Source organism: Anopheles maculipalpis, chromosome 2RL (assembly GCF_943734695.1).
Source record: "Anopheles maculipalpis chromosome 2RL, idAnoMacuDA_375_x, whole genome shotgun sequence".
NCBI classification, from domain to species: Eukaryota; Metazoa; Arthropoda; class Insecta; order Diptera; family Culicidae; genus Anopheles; species Anopheles maculipalpis.
Window position 1 is genome coordinate 64,586,548 of NC_064871.1, and position 22,100 is coordinate 64,608,647.

A 22,100-nucleotide genomic window follows, 5' to 3' on the forward strand; every position below is an offset into this window, starting at 1 on the left:
TAAAAAAAATTTTCTACAAAGTTTAGCTTACCATGTTTGCCGCATTTTTTATTCTTCCCTGGGGGAAGATGTGAGGCGGCATCACGTCTTCCTCCGACGAGACGCACCCGAACACCATCACCGTCTGAGGAAACTTCGTCTGAGGCACACAGGGCACATCAGCAGCACAGTAAGCGAGCCAGCGGTTGTTCTGCACGTTGTGCTTCTGGTCTTGACAAAAGTTCTTCTCGTCAGAGAAGAACCACAACGTGCCTGGCTGCGCTGGGTGTTTCAGCCAGCTAAGCAAGTGCTTAGCGTTGGCAAGCCGCTTTTCGCGCGTTTTTGCTGTTATGAGCTGACCCTTACGTCGCTTGTACGCCGCGTACCGCAGGTCCTCATTTAACGCCACCTTCACGGTGCTTGGGGCCACGCCAACGTCTCGCGCCAGGGCCCGGATGCCGACGCCGGGATCGGCCGTCCCCCGCTGCTGCAATCCGGCCAGGAACGCGTCGGTCCTCACGCAATCCGACCGCCTGCTATGCTGTTGCGAACAATAACACTATCCACGTCTTCACCACACTCCTCGAGCTGTACGTGTATTGTTTTTACGGTGTTCAGCGAACACATCGCCGCCTTCCGAATTTCGGCATTCGTATAGCCGGCACGAACCATGATAACACACGTTACGCGCTTGTACAATTCGGATGGGTTCCACATATTTACGGAGCTAGACATTTTTTACACTTGTTCGCACAACTTTTAGCAATCGAATGACATATCAATCATTTCGATACGTCAACTCAACCCTGAGATATAAACCCAAATGCCAGGTGTCAAATTTAGCCCGCACTTCCTGTATATGCTCCTGATCGGACCCCAAGAACTAAGAACACACTATGGCTTCCGACTTCGAATACCGTCTACCCAAGCAACGCACCCGAAAAAGCTATGTCATAACTTTAATGCATACTGTGACGTTTTTGACTTTACAACTAGTAGAATTGTTTTATTTTTGATTAATAGTTTTAAAACCGGTGAGTTCGTACTGTGCACTCAAAATTCTAGGCTTAAAAGAAAACTTACAATGAGCAGCTTTCAGGAAGCGTCTGTTACAATCCATACATTTTCAGCAAACGCAACGCACAATACGCGAGCGTTTACCACCACCTGATTGTGCGAAAATCTTAGTCTGTCGAGGCTCACGAAAAGACATGCTAATAATATTTCATTGCTCTGCTACTCACTTTGAGGTAAGCCATGGGTTCTTAGAATGCTATAAGGAATCAGTTGCAGTGTAAGAGAGAAAGAGAAAACACAAAGTGTAGAGAGACTATGGGTTTTTTACAACAAGGGAATTCATTCAAAACTTGTAAAATGATAAAAAAGAGTACAAATGTGTTCTTTGAGATACGAAAATGGGAATTGCAATGTTTTCTTGGAAATTATTGTTACCTTGTTTGCCTTACTTGGAGCTAGTAACAGCTGCAACGCTCAAGCTGGGCGTATTTATAACTGATACAGTTTGTGCCAGACAGTCAGTATTGTCAACCGAACGATTCGCTTCGTTCTCGAGTGTGAGCAGTGTACAAAAGTTGTTCAAAGTGCTCTAATACGGTGGTTAAAATGAAGTTACTCAACACTCCACCGGATGTGACGCTCATCAGCGATGAAATGTCCATCGGTGACGTTATCCAGGATATCATTCGGATGGGTCCGCATGAAGATCCGCTCCAAGTGGTTGATTTGGACGATGTCGTTCGCAAGCACTACGATTGGTGTGCGAAGATGCCACGCGTGAAGCCGTTCTACGCGGTCAAGTGCAACGATGATCTTCGCATCCTGCAAACGCTGGTTACGCTCGGGACGGGCTTCGACTGTGCGTCCAAGGGTGAGATAGAACGCATGATCGGGCTAGGTGTGAAGCCGGACAACATTATTTTTGCGCAGACGGCGAAATCTATTCCATCGCTGTTATTTGCACGCTCGAAAAAGGTGTCAATGATGACGTTTGATGGAGCAGTAGAGCTGGAAAAGATCCATCAGTACTATCCCGAGGCACGATTGGTGTTGCGGATGCGCCATGATTCGCTCCACGTACGGTACTCGCTGGGCAAGAAGTTTGGGTGTGATCCGATCTCGGAAGCTCCAGAGCTGCTGCGTTATGCGGCAACACTTCGAATGAATGTGATCGGTATCAGCTTCCACGTGGGCTCGGACTGTGGCGAACATCAGGTGTACTACGACGCGGTGAAGATTGCAAAGGACCTGTTCGACTATGCCAAGACAATCGGATACGATTTCAGCCTGCTGGACATTGGCGGTGGATTCCCGGGCGATAATAACAAACCGTTTGACCCACATGTAAAAGCAGTAAACGTGGCAATCGATCACTACTTCCCGGCAGAGTTAGGTATTCGCATCATTGCTGAACCGGGTCGTTACTACGTCGCGTCGGCAGTGACGCTGGTATCGTTTGTAGACTCGAAGCGTGTGCTGAAGGAGAAGCAGGAGGATGGCACCGAGAAAACGCGGATTTATTACTATCTGAATGACGGTGTGTTTGGAACGTTCTACTGCACTGCTCATGCAGCACATCCAGCTAGACCGATCGTAGAGCGAAAGTTGGGAGCCAAGGAGTACAGCTCAACGGTTTGGGGACCAACGTGCGATGCAACAGATTTGATTCTACCCGATGGGCTTCTTCCAGAACTGGACGTGGGAGATAGCGTAGTGTTCGAAAATGTGGGAGCCTACGGACAGGTGCTCTCCTGCCGTTTCAATGGATTCGACATACCAAAGGTTAATGCATATCTTCACGTAAGCACTTGGTATGTGTTTGAGAGCTAAACTAATTAGAATGACATTGTAAAAGTTATAATATTTACCTTCTTTCTCTACTTGCACAGGGAAAAACTGAAGGCTCTAACAAATGGTGATGATGAATGTGTCCCTGATGGTTCTAATACAGCCAATAGACAGCTAGGTGCTTATGAACAACATCCATTTCGTGATGAAATCAACCATCGGATCCGATTGTACTCCAAAGATCATCCATTTTGAGCCTTGCGTTGCTTTAATTTATATGATTTCCGTATATTAGTTAATATATGGTAAGAACGATTAAATCACAATAAAAGTGCAAGATAGAATAGTTCTTTTTCACAAGATAAAGCTATATCAAGTGTATGCTGTGAATTAAATAATCTTTTTGCTATGTTATGGATCTTTGCGTTATTTCATGCCTGCCATTAATCCATAAAATATATTACATAAATTGTTGCTGGAGAAAGTGTACACTTAATTGTGTGACGTGTTGGTAATGGTGTTCAGTGATTACTTCTATAATCCATAACTATCGCTTAATTAGTCCTCAACAAGTGCCCTTGTTGTTTCTGAACTTGCGCAAACTATAGTTTTTGGTATGGGAAATCCATTGAAGCACGAGGCTAGCGTTACGCCATAAGCTCCCATTCCAGGGAAAACCAAGAAATCCCCTATCTCTAGCTCCGGTAGTTCGAGCCGTTTGCAGACAATGTCAGCTGAGTCACAGGACGGTCCCCACAGTGATGAAGGGTGTGTTGAAGCAGTTGACACGGTTTCGTTGGTGCGGAACACGACGGGATGCTTATCAATTTCATTCCACCACTCGAACGACCCATATCGGCCGTCATTAATGAAATACATTATCTCCTGTACAGGTCCCACTGTTCCGGCTTGACGGATTACCCGTTTGGACTGGACGGAAGTGACAAGCGTGACGGCGGACTGTACCAGCTGCCGTTCAGTTTCGATAATGATGAGCAATGCGGGATCAAATTTAAACTCGGTCAATGTCTGTTGCAACCGATCCGCCGGTACGGTTTCTGTACCGGAAAGCATTAACAGTCGTATGTCACTTAAACCAGCTAAGCTAGCTTGATCCAATACGACTTTGGTAATCCGGAGAGCTTGGTGCAGCGATTCCAATTTATCAAGCACACTTTTCTGTGGTACAGCTACTTGTACACCCACAATACTGACTGTTTCGGTGAACTTCGCGTAGTTGAATATTTCACGAACGCCCTCCGTCGGACAGCAACCAAACTTTTGCTCAGGAAACACTCTAACTCTGAGAATAATCTGGGCCGTGGGATAGAGCCGATGTACTTTGCCTATCTCCTGCACACTATCACAAACAATGCGTCGAATAGCTTTCTGTTTTGCATACAGTATCGTTTCCGGGGTTTTCGCAGGGTGGGCTAGAATTATACGGTCGGAAGGGACACCATTCTTTAAAGCGGCGCGCATTTCCACAATGGAAGCGCAACTGAATCCAAGCCCTAGTTTACTAAGCAGTGTCAGCACCTTGGGATGATTGTTAACACTGGGTAAGAAGAAGGGCATCGCATACGGATAGCCGTCCTTCCATCGTCGGTAATTGTGAACGACCTCGTCTAGGTCGAGAATGTTAACGGGAGATTCGGTGGTTCCAGAATCGATCAAACGTTGCACCAGTTCCGTTGTAGACGATTCAAAAATAGCGGATAGTTCTGGTGATGACTCCATCGAGACAGACGCAACACAATATACTAAGACGCAACACGTTATTGAAGTCTGTTTTATACAGCCACATGTAGAGTTGGTCTTTTGCAAGATAAGATCAATCGATTAGATGAACGGTGAGATTAATGTAAACGTTACATGCTAAAAATTTCATCTGGCACGCATAGCAACATGTGTCTGGGTATGAGTCGTACCCGAGGTTGTTAACCGAGGTAATTCATGGGAATGTGTTGTGGCTGTCGGATGGTTTAGCTTACTATTCGTGAGAATTTTTACATTTGCTTGTTCAAGTGAACGGTATGCAATATCTGGTCTTTCCAATCCGGAGCAAGGTTCTCAGTAAGGTTCTCATGGCAGGGCAGGGATAAAGCATGCAAAAAATGCCGGCCGGTTGGGCAGTATTCGTTGAACGTTCTAGCGCGCCGGTTTAGCCTTTGTGATGGATCCTGGGTACGTTCTAGTAGACGAGCATAGCTCGGTGGAGGAGATGATCCGCCTCATCTCGAAGCGCGCAATGATTAGTGAACCATTGAACGTACTAAATCTGGATGACATAGTGTCCAAGCATCGACATTGGCAGCAAAATCTTCCGACCGTTGCACCCTTCTACGCGGTGAAATGTAACAGTCATCCGGCAATTCTACGATTGCTTGTGGCACTCGGTTGCGGTTTTGACTGTGCATCGCAGGCCGAACTGGAAACGGTAATCGGTTTGGGCGCAACATCGGATCGTATCGTGTACGCTAATCCTAACAAATCCATCGGATCGATCCTGTACGCAAAGCAGACAGCTGTAAAGCGGATGACGTTCGACGGTTCGGATGAGTTGGACAAGATAGCAAAGTATTTTCCGGAAGCTAAGCTCGTACTACGGATTCGGTACGATGCACGTGTGGCTCAGCTGTCACTTGGCCGAAAGTTTGGTTGCGATCCGGACCGAGATGCAAAGTCATTGTTGGAGCATGCAAAATCCCTGGGATTGTGTGTGATCGGTGTCAGTTTCCACGTGGGCTCGGGCAGCATGGATGCAGAGTGTTTCCATGGAGGCATAAAAAAAGCGATGGAAATCTTCGACCTGGGCAGTTTGATGGGAATAGAGATGTACTTGTTGGACATTGGTGGAGGTTATCCTGGAGCAAACATGGAGCATTTCGATCTGTGCACCTATTACATCAACAAAGGACTGGAAGAGTTTGTCTACCCACGCGATAGAAAAGTGACTGTAATAGCAGAACCTGGCCGATACTATGTAGAGTCGGCTGTTACCGCACTAGTGAATGTGGTGGCAAAATCGTGCGAAAAGGACGATACCGGAGCGATACTCCGAATTAAATACTACGTGGATGACGGACTGTACGACACATTCGACTGGTGTGACGCGCACACCAATACACCAATGGTACAGGAGGATAAACGTGGCTCGGCGTGCGTACGATCGGTGATCTACGGTCGTACCATGTGCGAGCATGATGTAATTCGTGAGGAAATTTACTTACCCGAGCATGAGATTGGCGATTGTTTAATTTTTCCCAACAAAGGCGCTTACGGAAAGTTACTGGGCAGGGGACATAATGGGTTCAGTCCGACTAGTGTGAAGGTGTGTCTAACGAGAGCAACGCTTAATTATATGTGTGCGGCAGCAGTCAAAGCAGCGCGTGGATGAGCCAGAGAGATGGATTGTTTCAGCAGTGTTAATTTAAATGAAAACAACAGCCATCAGTTAGTTGGCCTGTGGCAGATAGATTTACATATTCTTCCGAGAATAAAATATAAATATACGTGATGCAATAATGCGCCAAATAAAATCAGCCCCTAACGGTACAGTTGTTTTCTGTTTTTGTTTGCGCATAGGTTGTTCAAAAGCAATAAAATATTCAAATATTATGTAATTCTTTGTAAAATAGACACATATTCTGAAAAAGTTCGGGAACTTAAAAAAAGCATGTACTGCCACGTGCCACACTTATGGAAACTTACAGCGGGTGAGTTTGTTAGCCGTTAGCCGTTACACAAACAGTGAAAACAATTGCATAGCGGTGTTTCATTCATGAATGGTAAGGAATGTTATGAATGGGTAAGGGGCGTAATTTTCAGACGGCTGAATTTTCTCAGAACTCATGTACACAAGAGTAATTGCATTTTATTCAGTCAGCAATTGAATTGATTTGCTGTACAGGCTGTTGTCCAATTAACTATAAGGAGAAAAATTGTAATGTCGATGATCTAGGAGTAATATTGGTTTATAAATTCAAAAATTTGTGTCAAAGAGTCCAGCATGATGATAATATATGACATGACATGATATATTGAGAGTGATAAGAATGTAGTTTTTGCAACTTCAGTAGAGACCTACTACTGTGCCAGAAAAATAAAATGACTGCGTTTTTTTTTTCTTAGATGGTTTTTTTATTAGGCCAAATGAAGGTCATTACCTTACAAGTAATCCCCTACCGATGCAATGCACCTCTTCCACCTCTTCTTTCACTCTTCAAAGCAGGAGTGGAAAACGCGGATGCTGGGATGTTCTTTAGTTCCGTCGTCGCTGCGGCTTTTATCTCCTAGATAGTGTCAAAACGGTGTCCCCGAAGCGACCGATTTAGCTTGTTAAACATCCAGAGGTCGGCTGGTGCCAAATCTGGAGAATACGACGATTGCGATGGAAGCTGTTGCGAAAAACTCCCTCAAAATTATGGCCGTGTGGGAGGGCGCATTAACTTGGTGCAAAAAGCAGCTGTTGTTTTTCCACAAATCCGGCCGCTTTCGCCGGATGGAGGTCCGAAACCGCCGCATTACGCTTAGGTAGTACTCTTTGTTTACTGTTTGGTTTGTTCACCTTCGGAAGAAATTCCTTGTCAACCACCCCTCGTCTGCATCACCTTGATTTTCGACCGGCTTCGGTGCGAGTTCGTCGCCAGTTGTAATCGATTTCAGCTTTCCAACGTAGTCTGACAGCATCGTTTTACAGACTTCGACGCGATTCCGCTTTTCGTATAGCTTCAGGCATTTCGTCACCAGGCGAGACACCCACTTCAACCCCAAAACAATTTTTAGGATGGTGTTGACCGAGGCTTTGGAGATCCCATCATTTTCCGAAAGGTCGCGTATCGTCAACCGACGACCAAGATTGTTGACGACCAAATCCTTGATGTGGACGAGGTGGGCGTCGTCGGTCGAGGTGGGTGGTCTCCCCGGACGGTTTTCGTCTTCGACCTTCTCACGGTCATTCTTGAAATCACTGACATCAGTGTTTATTTCATTGCGCAAACAAAATTTGTAACATGCGCGCTGCCCAACAAACTTGGACATGGCCAATATGGACAAAAACACTTGGCGCAGCCCCGAAAACAAATTGTCACTCCTAGTCGGGATAATGCTGTGACTTGAAACGTGGCAGAACTGTCAAACACATACATATTGACAAACGAAATATAAAAACAAGGGGCTGCTTTTGGCGCGCGAAATTTGACATCCAATGTCACCTAACTTTTCGGACACAGTATTAAATCGTAAAAAAGGATATGATGCCTTTTTATTTGCTTTAAGTATTACGGCTTGCCCCGTATTGTCAAGAATTTAATGTTTATCAGTTGTTTGATACCTATCAGTTCTGTTCGAAGTACTGATTTGGTAAATAAATCAACGATTTCTTTCTTTCCTTCTTTACAGAGAACATATTACCGAAACAGGTGATAATGTTGGTTACTTGTACGTCTTTATATAGAGCGATTTAGAAACAAATATGGTCATCTCACAATTTTGTATCTATTGTTTTCAATTCTTTCATCAATAAATCAAGAATTGAAGACGTTTAAACGAGGTTTCACACCAACTTGATAGAAAATAACTCTTTGTTGGAAATTTACTAACTGTACAAAACCATCACAACCGTTTATATTCAAAATAGAACAGAACTATCTTAAAATTGTAACGGCAACATTAACTTCGTCAATACGTTTCGATCGGAGCGGTGACGTGGCCTCCGAACAAGGGCAGGCTATTCCTGATTCTATTTGTTACGGATGTAACGCGAGTAGCATCGAACTATTTAAAACATAAATTCTTGAACCTTCTTTGGGGAACGATTAAAATTTTGCTGCTCTTTATTCGCTCGGTTATTTGCTAATGGCGCGATAGCGCTCAACCGTTCCCTGGAATCTCGTAACGTTGCACATATATTTTCTCGATCATCCGGGTGGTTGAATTTTACACCAGCTACGAGGGTCCTGCCGTTGGAAGACCGGCGCTGCTGTTGCCTATACTACCGAGCCTCCCCATATCAAGTACAATAATATTTTATCGTTTCTAACAATCCTAGCACATTTTAGAGTGCATCAGATATTTCATTTTACCTTTGAACCTTAAAAGTATTTCAAGAGAAGAGCACTAATCAGTAACATTAATTACAGATGAAGTTTTAAGGGTTGTTTAAATAGTCGATATTTATGTTTTCTTTTTTCCATGCACATCTTGATCGTTTTATGTATATTGTTTTTTTTTTCCTAAACATATGTATTAAAAATATGTAATGAACAATGGTGACCGATGTTTCAGTGGATAATAACCCATAGTGCAAAAGCGAGTTCACTCATATTCATGCTCAACATTCATTTGGTTCGGTTGTTCATTTGACGGCGGCCACACGCATTCAGTAGATAAACAGTAGGGCCGAAATTTGTTTTACAAAATAAACTTATGACGATAACCTGTTGCTCGTCAAAAAGAAGTGTGAAACCTAACTTCTTCCTATGTTTACTGTCATGAATTAACAATTGACGTCATTTTTAATTTCCCATAGGAGTATATATCAATTTTAAAAAAGTTCTAAAAAGCAATCCAATACAGTGCATTTAAAGAATCGATTTAATTGAATCTAGGTTACGCGAAAGATTTTAAATCATCAGTTCAACCAATTAGTAAACGAGTTATGCTAAAAAATAACATTATTACAGAGTAGTGAAATCGATTTCACCTATCCTACCATCAGCTTTTGAAATGTAGCTCAAATGTTTTTTTTTTTTCAAAATGTATTCCTCCAACATGGCATAATTTCGAAGATACTTTTGCACTCATTAATCTTCTTCGTTTTGTCCTAATCTATCTTTCCTTTTTCCATTCCTTAAGACATGCTTTTCGAAGCAATTAATGCTAATTGCCAAATGTTGTCATCATCCCACGAAAAGAAAAAGTAACGCAGATTTGGGGGAAAATTTATAAGGCCGCATTGGTTAGTATCGATAATGTGGTCCCCAATACGTACTAACCCCAAAAGTATGGAAATCGAATCGCTTGCTTACATTCCAACTGTCGATAGGCTTTCTGGCTATCGTGGGTTTGCTTTCGAAAGACTTCACTACAGGATAGGCAAACGATGTCTAGCGAGGATGGAAAATACTTGTCTCTTTAATTCTCCGCACGTTTTCCATCCAGCAGAGTATCGATTAATCCAAGCACGCCATTAGGTCGTTCTGATTAAAAGGAAGTTTAGAAAGAAAAGCTTGACCGTGGATCGACTCGATTGATGGATCATTTGTATTATTGGTTAGATTAATTTCCCAAGTCAATGAAATGAAATTAAACTTCAGTCCCGCAGGGAGAATGATACAAGCACGCACTAGGGAGCTTACTTTTATGCTGTTACCAGCACCAGAGTTAAAGTGATGGAATGTGGCTAATTAAATATTCGTTGAAGAACCTTTGCACGGACTCAGACGATTGAGTTAAGATGAGTGTACGAATCATCATTATTCCAGACAACCCAAGGATAACAGCTGGCCTGATACCAACTGCTTCCGGGAAACATCTTTATCATACCCAATCAGAACAAAGTCTGCCTGACGGTGCGATGGGATTGATTGATTCAATTACTAGCTTATCATGGCGTGCGCAATTCGTAGGATCCATATGTTTAGCATAAATGCTACTAATTTTCCAAGACAAATTATGTAATGAGAAATGTGCTACTGTATATTATGAGTTAGTAGCAAATAACGAGCAAGATGTTCGTTATTTGAGATGTTTCACTTGCTGGTGGAATCAATCAGAAGTAGAAAGATTTATTGTACAAAATGTTTCATCGCATGTTTTATGAACGATGGAATAAATCATTAAAACCTAGTTTTTCTTAAGTTTTGTAAAGTTCACCTATATTCGCCAGTTTAGCTATGCAAAATGATTTTTTTTTTGCAAAATAAGAGGGCCGCGAGCCACGGTAAATTTAAAACTGTTGAAATGGATGCTAACCATCTAATGGCTAATGCTTACCATCTAATCTTTTGATACTGGATGGTTGGATAGTCAGTCCTCACTACAGAAAAAAGTTACAAATAACGAGTTTCGTGAATACCAGTACCGCTATCATCACAGTTTTTCATCACAGACGACTATGCCGGCCATCGAAATGGCTTACTAGACTGCCGAAACCACGTTGTTGGTTAGTCAGTCCTCACTACGTGGGGACGTTCAAATCCGGATTGGATTTGAACCCCGGTCCTGCCGTTTGAAGACCGGTGCCTCTGCGGCTCTCCCAAGTAGCAGGAACTTCCAATGGATCGAGCAGGCGGCAGAAATCCTCGGGTTGCAGAATAACGAGGCAAAGACCAAATTGATGGTGGCACCATCAGCGATCCTACTAAGAAATCCGGAACTATGTGGGGGAGATGCACGGGTAGGTGATCGCAAATTTGAAGTCGTTCAAAATTTCACCTATCTCGGGTCAAAAGTCAGTACCGAAAACAGCATAGACACGGAGTTGCGCTAGGATGCTGGCAGCCAGCCGGTCATTCTACAGCCTGAGAAAACATCTCACCTCAAAAAACCTGTCGCGACGGTCGAAGCTGGGATTGTATCGTACCTTTATAGTCCCAGTACTCACATACGCCTCTGAGACCCTGTCCAAAACAGACGAAGCCCTCTTAGCCGCGTTCGAGAGGAAGATGCTCAGTAGGGTCGTTGGCTCTGTATGTGTGGAAGGGAAATGTAGGAGCCGAAACAACGACGAACTGTACGAACTGTATGACGACCTCACCGTCGTGCAGCAAATTAGGTTCGCCAGGCTCCGATGGGCTGGTCATGTTATATGCATGGCACAAGACGATCCAGCTCAGAAAGTCCTTATAGGCCGTCCACACGGACAGAGGAGGCGTGGTAGGCCCAGATTGGGGTGGAAGCATGGCGTGGAATCATCCGCCATCAACCGTGAGCGGTTTCGGACTCTGCTGCGGCAAGCCAAAACCGCAAAGCGGTTGTAGTGCCTGATAAGTTAGTAAGTAAGTAATAGGGGTGTGACCAATAATGCAGACTTGTAAAATAATGCTATAAATTAGCTATACGATGTTAGCAGAAGTGCTTTGACCGTTCACTGTTGTATGTCGTGCGCTGCCAATTATTTTCCCCACTCCGATGGAAGCAACAACGGCATCTATACCTATCCATTTAGTCTTATGACGGCTCTGGTGACCATGTGCCATAACCCAAAGAGACTTGACCATAACCCAAAGAGGCGACAGCGGCGCCGGCCTTCAAACGGCGGGACCGGGGTTCAAATCCCATCCGGACCGTCCCCCCGTAGTGAGGGACTGACTACCGAACTACGTGGTATCGGCAGTCTAGTAAACCATTTGATGGCATGCATGACCTTAGAGGTCGTTAAGTCAAGAAGAAGAAGAAGAAGAAGAAGAGGAGACTTAATGGGTTAGATTTTCTGGTACCATTCTCCTTACATGACCAGCGCACTGAAGTTTGGCAAGTCTAACTGTACTGTACATGTTGGGGAAAGTAAAAACGACGACCAAGAAACAGCCCGCAAGGTTGCGGAAACCACCAAACGTCATCAAAATCGTAAAGAACTAGACCAATGTCAACAGAGGGCGCTCAGTCCAAGCGTTATTTTTATAAACACCGATCAGCAACTCCGCGATATGTCCCCTTAAGGTTACGTAGAGAACACCAAAGTTCCGCGTTGCTGACATAATCACAAAATGTTGTTAGGTTCTGAAGTAAGATAGTTAGGTTAAAGATATGTACCGTATATAAGGGCCATCAAGCCCGATAATAAATCAGTAATTGCCTAGAATCTAACATATACGGTCTTTTCTATTAAGAAAAATTCTTACTTGTTACAGGTAGCTACTCATCACCGAGCTACTCCATATCTCAAAAGTTATTGTACTTAGAAACCCCTCCCCCCCCCTCCCTCCTCCCCCCTATTTCAGTATAGGTTCCCGACCACGAGGAACAAATAACTAAAGAGTTAAAAACGGGGAGTCACTACAACGTCAGGTTATCCGGAAGCTCGTCTACGCTTCGTCTTCGTCTGAATACAAAACACCAAATCCTTCGCTTGGCTGGATCAAATGTTGAATATCTTCTTCACTGAGTCTAGAAAAAACGCGTAGATTTTGCAACTTCTTTCGCGAAAAAAAGAATATCTTGAAATTTAGTCTTAAGCAAACAATCTCCACTAAGATAAATCAATCAACTGAGGTGAGTGAACATTAGACGTTATCCCTCACACGTTAATATGATTTCTTTTAGGTCGTTCGTGTAACATAGGACAGAATTAAAGTGTTACATTATGTACGTGTTTTGTGTACGATTTAGGTAACTTTTCCGTTTCACACTTGCTGTTTGTTTGGAATAATTTCCCTGCCACGCATGTATCAGTTATCAGGTGTAAAAGATAGGTTGTGAAGCTAGACAGTAAGTTTCATTGATTTTGTAAAAATTTTAAAGATCTTAAATTTTTTGTAAAGAGGCACAAAATGTCGATGCATTTGGTCGACAGCCAACATTGCTTCTTGCACTACTATTATTTTGCTGTCCGTAGTTTTTAGTAGTACAGTGTTGTAAGAGATATTCCATTGTTTTTTCTTATATACGGAACCAGAAATATTGCAAAGCATTTTCATCTGCATGTAGTAGTGACTGGCGACCTTATTGTTGGTGAAATGCGTGAGTTAGATGGCAATGTAGCTTTAGGCCTCTTGAGTTCTGCCGATGGTGGGGCCGTCAACCACAACATCGAAATGCTGGCAACGAATTGGAGTATTCGCAACAAAGGGGGTTATCTTGGGAGCCAGTACCAAGTCTAAAAAGTGGGATGGTCATAAGAGACGCTTACCCCCTGGAACAAGAGGACATCAACAGCAGAAGGATACATTGCAGCAACAACATCCACAACTGAGCTCATCCAGGATAAGGTGCACTTAAACTGAGGGAGAAAAAAATGTATACTCTTCAAATAGGATATAAGTTGAAAGAGTTGTGAATTGCTAGATATAACGATAAGATTTTAAGAATGTTAAATCTTGATCCGATCTGTACACTTTTCCGTAGTGTAATTAACATCCAATGCCCAATGTACACTGTTTTCAACATAGAAGTACATTTTTTACTCAATCATTGGAAAAAAATATTACATGGTTAGTTCAGTTAGTTAGTTCATAGAGCTGCATCGATAAAAAATCCCACAAAGTGTATATGGCACATGATGAATCAATCCTGACAACATGCAGATGACCGACCACAACGTTGCGCGTTGCTAGCAGTTTGTTTGTGAGCTGCCGAAAGAATGCACCAAAAAACGAACCAATAAAGAATTTTCGCGTAAATTGAGCAATATTGAATAGATTCAAACTATTTGCTTTATTCCGCCTTGCACAAAAAAAAAGGAAAAAAGGTAACTGCAGTCAATTTGTGGAGTTGCACTGGTGAGCGTTAAATCAAACAGCGTTGGTGTTCTTTTTTTTAATCTCTCACGGTTTGATACTACGATCAGTTTCGAGAGAGGTGTTGGTTTTAGATTTGAGGTGTTTTTATTTTCAAAAGGATTTTGTGGAAATATATACGATACAGACTGAACCAAATGAGTATGAAAGCAAAATACTGCGAGCCTGACCGAGTTGCGTATAGATTAGAGTGTTAGGTTCGTGTTCGAGGTATTTTATTTTTACTGTATTGCATATACTGTGTCACTCGTAGATTTTGGAAGATAATTTTAGTATGAAATATGCAAAACCTAGAATAACAAATATTCAATAACGGACCATAAAAATAGATCGTGTCGTCGTCTTGCAGAAAAAAGCGTGAAACGTGTGTAAAACCTTTGTGCCAAGTGTACGATGACAAATAAATAATAGATGTTGTTACACATTCCAAAAAATTTGTAAGGACTCTATAACGCAATCGGTTTCAACATGTTCAAAGTGTTCAAAGGTATGCAATCGTGTTACTTATTGTTGTTGGTTTTAGTTTATTTGAACATTTCCTCGAAAAATGCTTCCCTATGCGCCTCAAACAAACCATCGCCAGAGTACAAAGTAGTGAAAAATATTTGATGGAAACAAGCGTGGATAGTATGCAGCATAAATTTTGAAATTCTACGAAGTATCGATGCATACCTGCGAAGTGCGCGGTTAGAAGTGCATTCCATTCTGTTCTAGATTTGTATTGCTGTGGTTTAGTTTGTGTTGCATGCTAAACCAGAATTGTATTTGCTATAGGGAAAGTTGCCATCATTTTTTTTTGCACTTTTTTGAACAATATACTAATGTTATAAAAGAATATGTGGGGATTTTTTTTTAAAGTGAATTTTTCTCCCTCTATCTCGTGGATGTATTTGTTTCTAGATCGATTGCAATTAAATTTAACTGTAAAACTGTTTTCTGTTACTTGCTATTATTCTACAGCCTTGACAAATTATCGTTAGCCATTACAGGTTTGTTTGCTTTTTTTAATTATTGTGACTGTTTATTTATTTATTTTTTCTTATAGGAACGGTCTGGCCGTATGGCTTGACTTATGAAAACCACGTAGTGAGGTTAATCAGTCCTCACTACGGCGAGATGGTCCGGATGGGATTTCAACCTCGGTCCTGCCATTTTAAGATCGGCGCCGCTGTCGCCTACATCACCGAGCCGCCAAAATTATTGTTATTGTTAATTTTGTAAAATTATTTATCACTTCATCTAAAGCTATCTTATTTTATAATACTAAATACAAAAGGCAGACTAAGACAACGGCGCTAACGAGTACACGGACGCGGCATGTTTCAAGTTCCTCTCATACAGGTCGGACACGTAATTAAATTCAGTACACATTAACAAGAAAGGGTCTGAGGAACCGAAACGACTGCAGTGTTCCTCGACGTCTAGTAGTCTGCTAGCTCGGAGAGTTTTCGCGAGGACGTAAAAACCAATTGCAGAGAGTAGAGCCGGTGAATCGATTCGATTGTCCAAAAGGCCTACTACAAAGGATCACTGCGTGTTACAGGCACTCTGCTTGTGCTCTGACAGTTATAGTCTACTGGAGTCCACCTGGAACGTAGAGCGAATTATGTGAATTTTCGCAAGATGGACTCCAAGCGCGCCAGAGACCGAGTAGCAATACGAGCCACCACACTACGAATGCGTATTCTACGACTGATCGGACGAGCAAGCATTAGAACAATATCTAGCGCCAGACGCTTTAACAGGCTAATACACTGCTTTAACAGGCTAATAAGCTGATGTAAGCTGGTTACCCCTTGTGACTATGTGCTTCAATTGGTGATAGAAGTTTAACTTATCTCAAGGAGCACTCCAAGGTCCCAAATACACACTTTTCGACACTTAACCATTCCATTCCAGGCCATTCGCAGCACACCAGGACTGGAATATCTCTAAAACAGCCTGAAGCCTGAAAATCCACTGAAATTGAAATTTTGAGGAAGATTATGTAGTGTTTGGTGACTAGCATTTGGGCTGAAAATCATGGTTTTGTAAAATTGAGTTCGCCTAACAAGTAACGATCGTCTTCTTCTTGGGCTTAACGATCTATTGACTTACTAGACTTGCTGATACCATGTAGTTAGATAGTCAATCCTCACTACGAGGGAACGGTCTCTACTACAGGGGCGCTCCTTGTCTATAGTGGGGGCACTATAAATTTTTGCTAGATAGTCTCTAGTCCGTTCATCCATTTAATTTTATATGAGTAGCCTACAAATGAGTAATATTCAATGAGTGATTTTTTAAGCGCCGGTTATCGTGAAAGTCGCGATTCAGTTTGAATATTAATCCTAGAGTTCTGTAGGCACGACTGGTAACGTTGTCATAATGGAGTACAATCGGTAAATTTTGGTCAGTTAAAAATACCAAGAACTCGCATTTTTGAACGCATGTTCTCGAAACGCATACGTTGATTTCAACGCATACGTCGCCATTTAAAAGTATTAAATTACCGAGTGATAGCTTCGCGCGTGTAAAAGACAAAACGAAACACTTTTCCATAAAAAAAACTCGAATTTTTGAACACAGCGGTTGTTGAACACCGAAACGGCGTGACTTGAAAACCCTTAGTGTTAGTTTGTGTTGGTAGATGATGTAGATAAACTTCAATCTTAGTTCCTGTGTGTGAGAAAATTCCTGACGACGCAAGTTAAATTAGCAATTGCAAAAGAACATTGTTTAATTCATTCTTTTAATCAAGAAAGACATAATTTATTGTCGACCGAGTTTGCCCGGCAAAAGGTAAATTAAGAAACGCATTGAGGAAATGTTTTGAATTTGAAACTTATAAATTATACACGACAGCTGCAGTCTGTCTGAAAATCTAATAAGTCAAACAAAAACACATGTTTATAAAATTGAATCAAATCACGCCGACGATAAATCTTACAAAAACACGGGTAAAATGTTATCATCCCTTGCTGGCTGAAACATCATTGCAGGATCGAAACTATGCTTGTTTTCTTTTGAAGTTCTAATGTCCCAAAGGGGAAAGCGGCTAGAATGTACAGTGAAGTGTTCGATAAATAAATGCACAAATATTCCGAGTCCAGCGGGCAAAGGGAGGTATTTTTGCGGAGATGGGATACAGAACGTAAACAAGACGAGACACATGCATCCGTGCGAAGGAACCCCTTGGTTCGACACATGACATTGACGTTGTGTCTGGAATTGGTATACAAGGGCTGGTAGAAAGCCATAGCTACACGCTGGGATGAATTTGGTGTCGTACGATTTGCGGCATGCATGAGTGTCAATTCTAAACTGCAACCGTCTGAGTGTGGAGCCCATAATCCGGGTGCAATTCGTCGTATGCATCATTTTATTGGTCGACAAGACGCCCTTCCGTCGAAAGGTTCTTCCTACTGTCGACGATCCGAGTGACAAGGGATTTATGTCATCGTGGCAGGAAGTTGCATATGGATCGAGAATTGATGTTTCATGCCATCGAACACTACCCGAGGACACAGGCACTACAGCACGGGGGCAGACAAGAATCGTAGCCGGAAATGCATTACCACCATTGGATATACGATAGTGACAGATAGTGTTGTATGGGTTAGATACCGAAGCGCGCAGATGTCAACCGACTAGGGCCAAAAGCATCGGGAAGGTGGGGATGAGATGCTACCTGCCATTGCAAGGAACATACTGAAGGAAGTTAAATTTTGGAGAAAGATTGAATGTGTCTGAATACGGTTTACGACACATTCACGATGGAAGGGTAGAAAGAAGAATGAAAATCATGAAGAATTGTACGTTTTGCTTACCTTTCTGCTCACAATGCGATTGTATCAGATCGTCGAAGCAATTCACGGAAAGAATCTGACATTTGTTCCCGTGTGGCAAGCGCCACGCTTAAGCTATGATATCCTATTTCCTGTTTCGTCTGCCTTTGCCTACGGATTTTCCGTGTCTCACACGAATGTTCGGACGAATCGTTCGACATTCCATTTTAGTCCAAAAGCCATTTCCATCGCCCAACACCCAACCCATCCGGCTGTGGAAATGGTTTCCAGTTCACTCTCGATGAATGGATGGATGGGACTCTCGTTATGTGATTCCGGTGACATCCGGGGTAGGGTAATTTTCGCACCTGGTACCTAGATTGTTGGTTGCCTTCATGTGCAGGATTCATGCAGGTGTCGTCGTGGTACGTTTCCGAGGAATCAAATGCTCGTAATTCCGATTTCTGAACTGAACCGAGCAGAGAAGAGCAAAGTAATAGGGTGAGTTGACATCGCAGCCTTCGTTTCACGCTTTGCTGGAAGCTGGAAGCCGTGATGATCGATATCGTTTGACTTGGAATGTTAAGCCCGAAACAACATTGGTTTGTCATGAGTGTATAGTCAATCATGAGGATCTTTCAGGTTGTAATCTGAGGTTTTACATTGAAAATAAATCAGATTATACAATGCACAGACTTGCTGCAAACCACAAGGATTATTTTTTACATAACAGGTTGGCTGATAAGTCCCCGGTCTAACAAAGAAAAACACATTTTTTTGTCAAAATTCGTTTTTATTATTCAACATAGTTCCCTTCAAGAGCGATACAACGATTATAACGACCTTCCAATTTTTTGATACCATTTTGGTAGTACTCCTTTGGTTTTGCCTCAAAATAGGCCTCAGTTTGGGCGACCACCTCTTCATTGCAGCCAATTTTTTTTCCCTGCGAGCATCCTTTTGAGGTCTGAGAACAAGAAAAAGTCGCTGGGGGCCAGATCTGGAGAATACGGTGGGTGGGGAAGCAATGCGAAGCCCAATTCATGTATTTTTGCCATCGTTCACAATGACTTGTGGCACGGTGCGTTGTCTTGGTGGAACAACACTTTTTTCTTCTTCGTTCTTTTTTCGTTCGTCAAGCAACCAAAAGTTGCTTGACAAAAGACGCTCTGTCTCACAAACTAATTGACATAGAGACGTCAAATTTTGACACGAATCATTTGAAGGTTGGTGCTATATAAAAATGATATGCATTTAATACTAGCGGCGCATTCTATGTGTCAGACCGGGGACTTATCAGCCAACCTGTTATGTTTGGTTTATTTTATGGATGTTTTATTGACAATTAGCAAGCGAAGGTTTAAAGATTATAATGATATATTCATAAAACCGCGAAGGTTTAAAGATAAAATTAACATTTCCATACGGTTTTGAAGTTCTCCTAACTCCTATTAATGACTAGAAACTACTACTGACTACGAATATTCTCATTTTACCACTAAGAGTACAAACAGTATTGCATGAGAAGTTATCCAGCTACACCAGGAAATGTGGTGCGTAATTTTCCTTAAATAATATACAAAGTCTGGTTCAACATTGGACATCTTCTCTGAATTATGAAATGGCTTATGTGGGGTTGGGGTATTTTTTTGGTAAGAAATCAAACATTAAGGGTACGCTGAACTACGTTCAGACATCGCTAAAACTAGTTCATCCGAACTACATTCTACGGAGGTGTTGCTTTAACCGTAGATAGCAAATATTTATTTCCCCCCCCAAAAAAAAAAGCTACAAATAAACCAGTGAATATGACACTAACACTGTTTACCGAGTTTCTGCTTAGTTTACGTCTGCACACTCACGCGACGGGCCGACGCAAACCAGACAGCTATGGCAGGCGAAGATGATACGCTGGCTGGTGCAAAGATGATTAAATTACGAAACTTATGAAACTGTACCGTCTGGCTGGCATTTCGCGGTACACAGCTTAGCGGGTTCGTACATTTTTTTCCCCCGCTTTGCCGTCACGATTTTCCTGGCGAATTGTGCGGTACCGTTTGCAGCAGTGGGTGAGCAAAGTGGCAAACCAAACATAGCACCGTACTGGGGAGACATCCGGTTCCCGGACTGCCGGGATACCCTGTTAAGGTATTAATTTGTAATTTAACCCGAAAAAAAAAAAACCATCGCCATATTTACAGCTTCCGTTTCGTTTCGTACCGTTCCGCGGGCTGGTTGTTATGGGCGGTGCTATACTACATCCACTTGATACGGCCAAGATACACAAGCCTTTCGAGAATATCGCGTTTTCCGTGAAGTGCCGTTGTCAGCGCTGTCAGTGCGGTTAAGTGTGAAAGTAATTGAATTTTACACGCACGAGATAGTAACGATCTAGTTAGGAGGGTCGTTTTGCATTTTGCAGGCGTTGCATTAGTTGTGGATGCAGTTTTCGTGCCTACGGAATCAGTGTGACGGTTACCTTGCAGTTGTCTGGTTGGTGGTGATGCAGGATATTGACTTTGGTTTCGTTTTTATTTTGTAAACTTGAGTCGTGGTCGGTTCTTGGTGTATTCTAGCGTTCAGAACCACGTTCACCATCTATCTACTTCAGATGGTGTATTTTTTTGTGCAGAATCTCCTACAAGAAATATGCTGCAGTTTCGCATTTTTGTGTACACCTGAGAGTTGAGTATACAATTCTAAACAACAAATTCTTCGAAATACAATGAAGCTAGGCCTTTGTTCTATTGCAAAGTGCTGTAAAATCAACTTGAAAATTCAACAAAAATTCATTCTTCTTGGCTTAACGAGGTTGTAAGTCATGCTGGCCCTCAAATGGTTTATTAGACTCGCAGATACAACGTGTTTGGATAGTCAGTCCTCACTACGGAGGAACGGTCCAGACAGGATTTGAACCCCGGTCCGGCCGTGTGAAGAATGCGGCGGTAATGTAATGTTGGATATGAGGAACCAGTACTGTTGGATTCTTTTTTGGACTCGGTTAGTAAAGAAGTAGCTGCTCAAATCTAATCTAAAATAGGTATGGCTAACACTGAATATATAAGTATTGAAGGCGTATTCGACATTTTGTTTCAATTAAATCACCATCATCCATACTATTTATTTTAAGGAGTTAGTTTTCTAGATAAAAAAATTGAAGTCGGTGGGTGAAACTTTAACATTTTCGTTACATTTGATCGCTGTACACGTCCATAACCTAGAAACTCTATGCGTTGATCTTAAGCAAACGTTTCGTAGACTACCACGAAAGGGATGTTTCTGTTTTAACAAACTGGAGCATCTCACCGACAACCGAAAGATGAAGTGGATATTTTGTTTTATTAAAAAAAAAAAAAGGAAGGATGAATTGTTGCAGCGACGTTTCGAAAATGAGTTCAAAAGGATGGAATGAAAACAAAACAAACATTTACAAGATGAAACATCCGTGACGACAATTGGCACAAAAAGGCGAAAAGGAAGGTGTTTCAATTCAAACAATGCGCCCATTGTTTGACACACTCAGTTGCGATAAGAAACATCACGCGAGCCTCGCTGCAGCAGTGTGTCTTATCTAGCCGATGGTCGAAAAAGTTACCACCTTCTGTCCATTCTTAGAAGGTCACAAATGGGGCAAAAGCGTGGCAAAATTTGCATGTTTTAGAAAAGTAATCCTTTGCGTACGGAAACCCTTTTTCGGCGTTCTGCTTATAGGCGTAGTTTTGTTGAAAGAGATCATTCCCGGAGGCTTATCATATTTTAACGATGAATAATTTACTGCACATCTTTGACACCACCTTCGGGGACAAGTCGTGCATTAGGTAAGATTTATTGTCGTTAGAAGAAAAGAGGGAATGTAAGGCAATCATGTCATTACAGCTTTAAACACTTTTTCGTAATGACGCAGTGAATTAACCTTAAACGAAGAGGCACTTAATTTAATTTAAAAACAGTTTTAGAGTCTAGGTTCTTATTCGCATTCGTGCAGAAGGAAGAGAGTACAAGGACTTGAAGTTAACTAAAACTTCTTTTTTTTTATTCACAAGGGACGGCTAGGCCGCATTGCTTAACGAAAACTTCTCATGAAAGC

At 42.2% G+C, this 22,100-nt stretch overlaps 4 protein-coding genes across 8 annotated transcripts in view; 3 read left to right on the top strand and 1 right to left on the bottom strand.

Annotated features, from left to right (window-relative positions):
• LOC126556023 (eukaryotic translation initiation factor 2D) overlaps positions 1-22,100 on the top strand; it is a 526,420-nt gene that overhangs the window by 20,787 nt on the left and 483,533 nt on the right. The window lies entirely within an intron of this gene.
• On the top strand, positions 1,603-3,039 carry LOC126556111 (ornithine decarboxylase 1-like). Its single transcript, XM_050211323.1, has 2 exons — positions 1,603-2,807; positions 2,886-3,039. Exons 1-2 carry the CDS (start codon positions 1,603-1,605, stop codon positions 3,037-3,039), a joined length of 1,359 nt encoding a protein of 452 aa, XP_050067280.1.
• On the bottom strand, positions 3,343-4,524 carry LOC126556146 (uncharacterized). The gene has a single exon (XM_050211367.1). It carries the CDS (start codon positions 4,522-4,524, stop codon positions 3,343-3,345), a length of 1,182 nt encoding a protein of 393 aa, XP_050067324.1.
• Positions 4,937-6,185, top strand: LOC126556303 (ornithine decarboxylase-like). The gene has a single exon (XM_050211548.1). The coding sequence runs from the start codon at positions 4,961-4,963 to the stop codon at positions 6,182-6,184; it is 1,224 nt and encodes a 407-aa protein (XP_050067505.1). The 5' UTR covers positions 4,937-4,960; the 3' UTR covers position 6,185.

Excerpts from the sequence above, each read along its gene's own strand:
- LOC126556111 (XM_050211323.1), top strand. The coding sequence starts at position 1,603 with ATGAAGTTACTCAACACTCCACCGGATGTGACGCTCATCAGCGATGAA. Across the intron at positions 2,808-2,885 it reads TATCTTCACGTAAGCACTTG|GGAAAAACTGAAGGCTCTAA; the intron begins GTATGTGTTTGA and ends CTACTTGCACAG.
- LOC126556146 (XM_050211367.1), bottom strand. The coding sequence starts at position 4,524 with ATGGAGTCATCACCAGAACTATCCGCTATTTTTGAATCGTCTACAACG.
- LOC126556303 (XM_050211548.1), top strand. The coding sequence starts at position 4,961 with ATGGATCCTGGGTACGTTCTAGTAGACGAGCATAGCTCGGTGGAGGAG.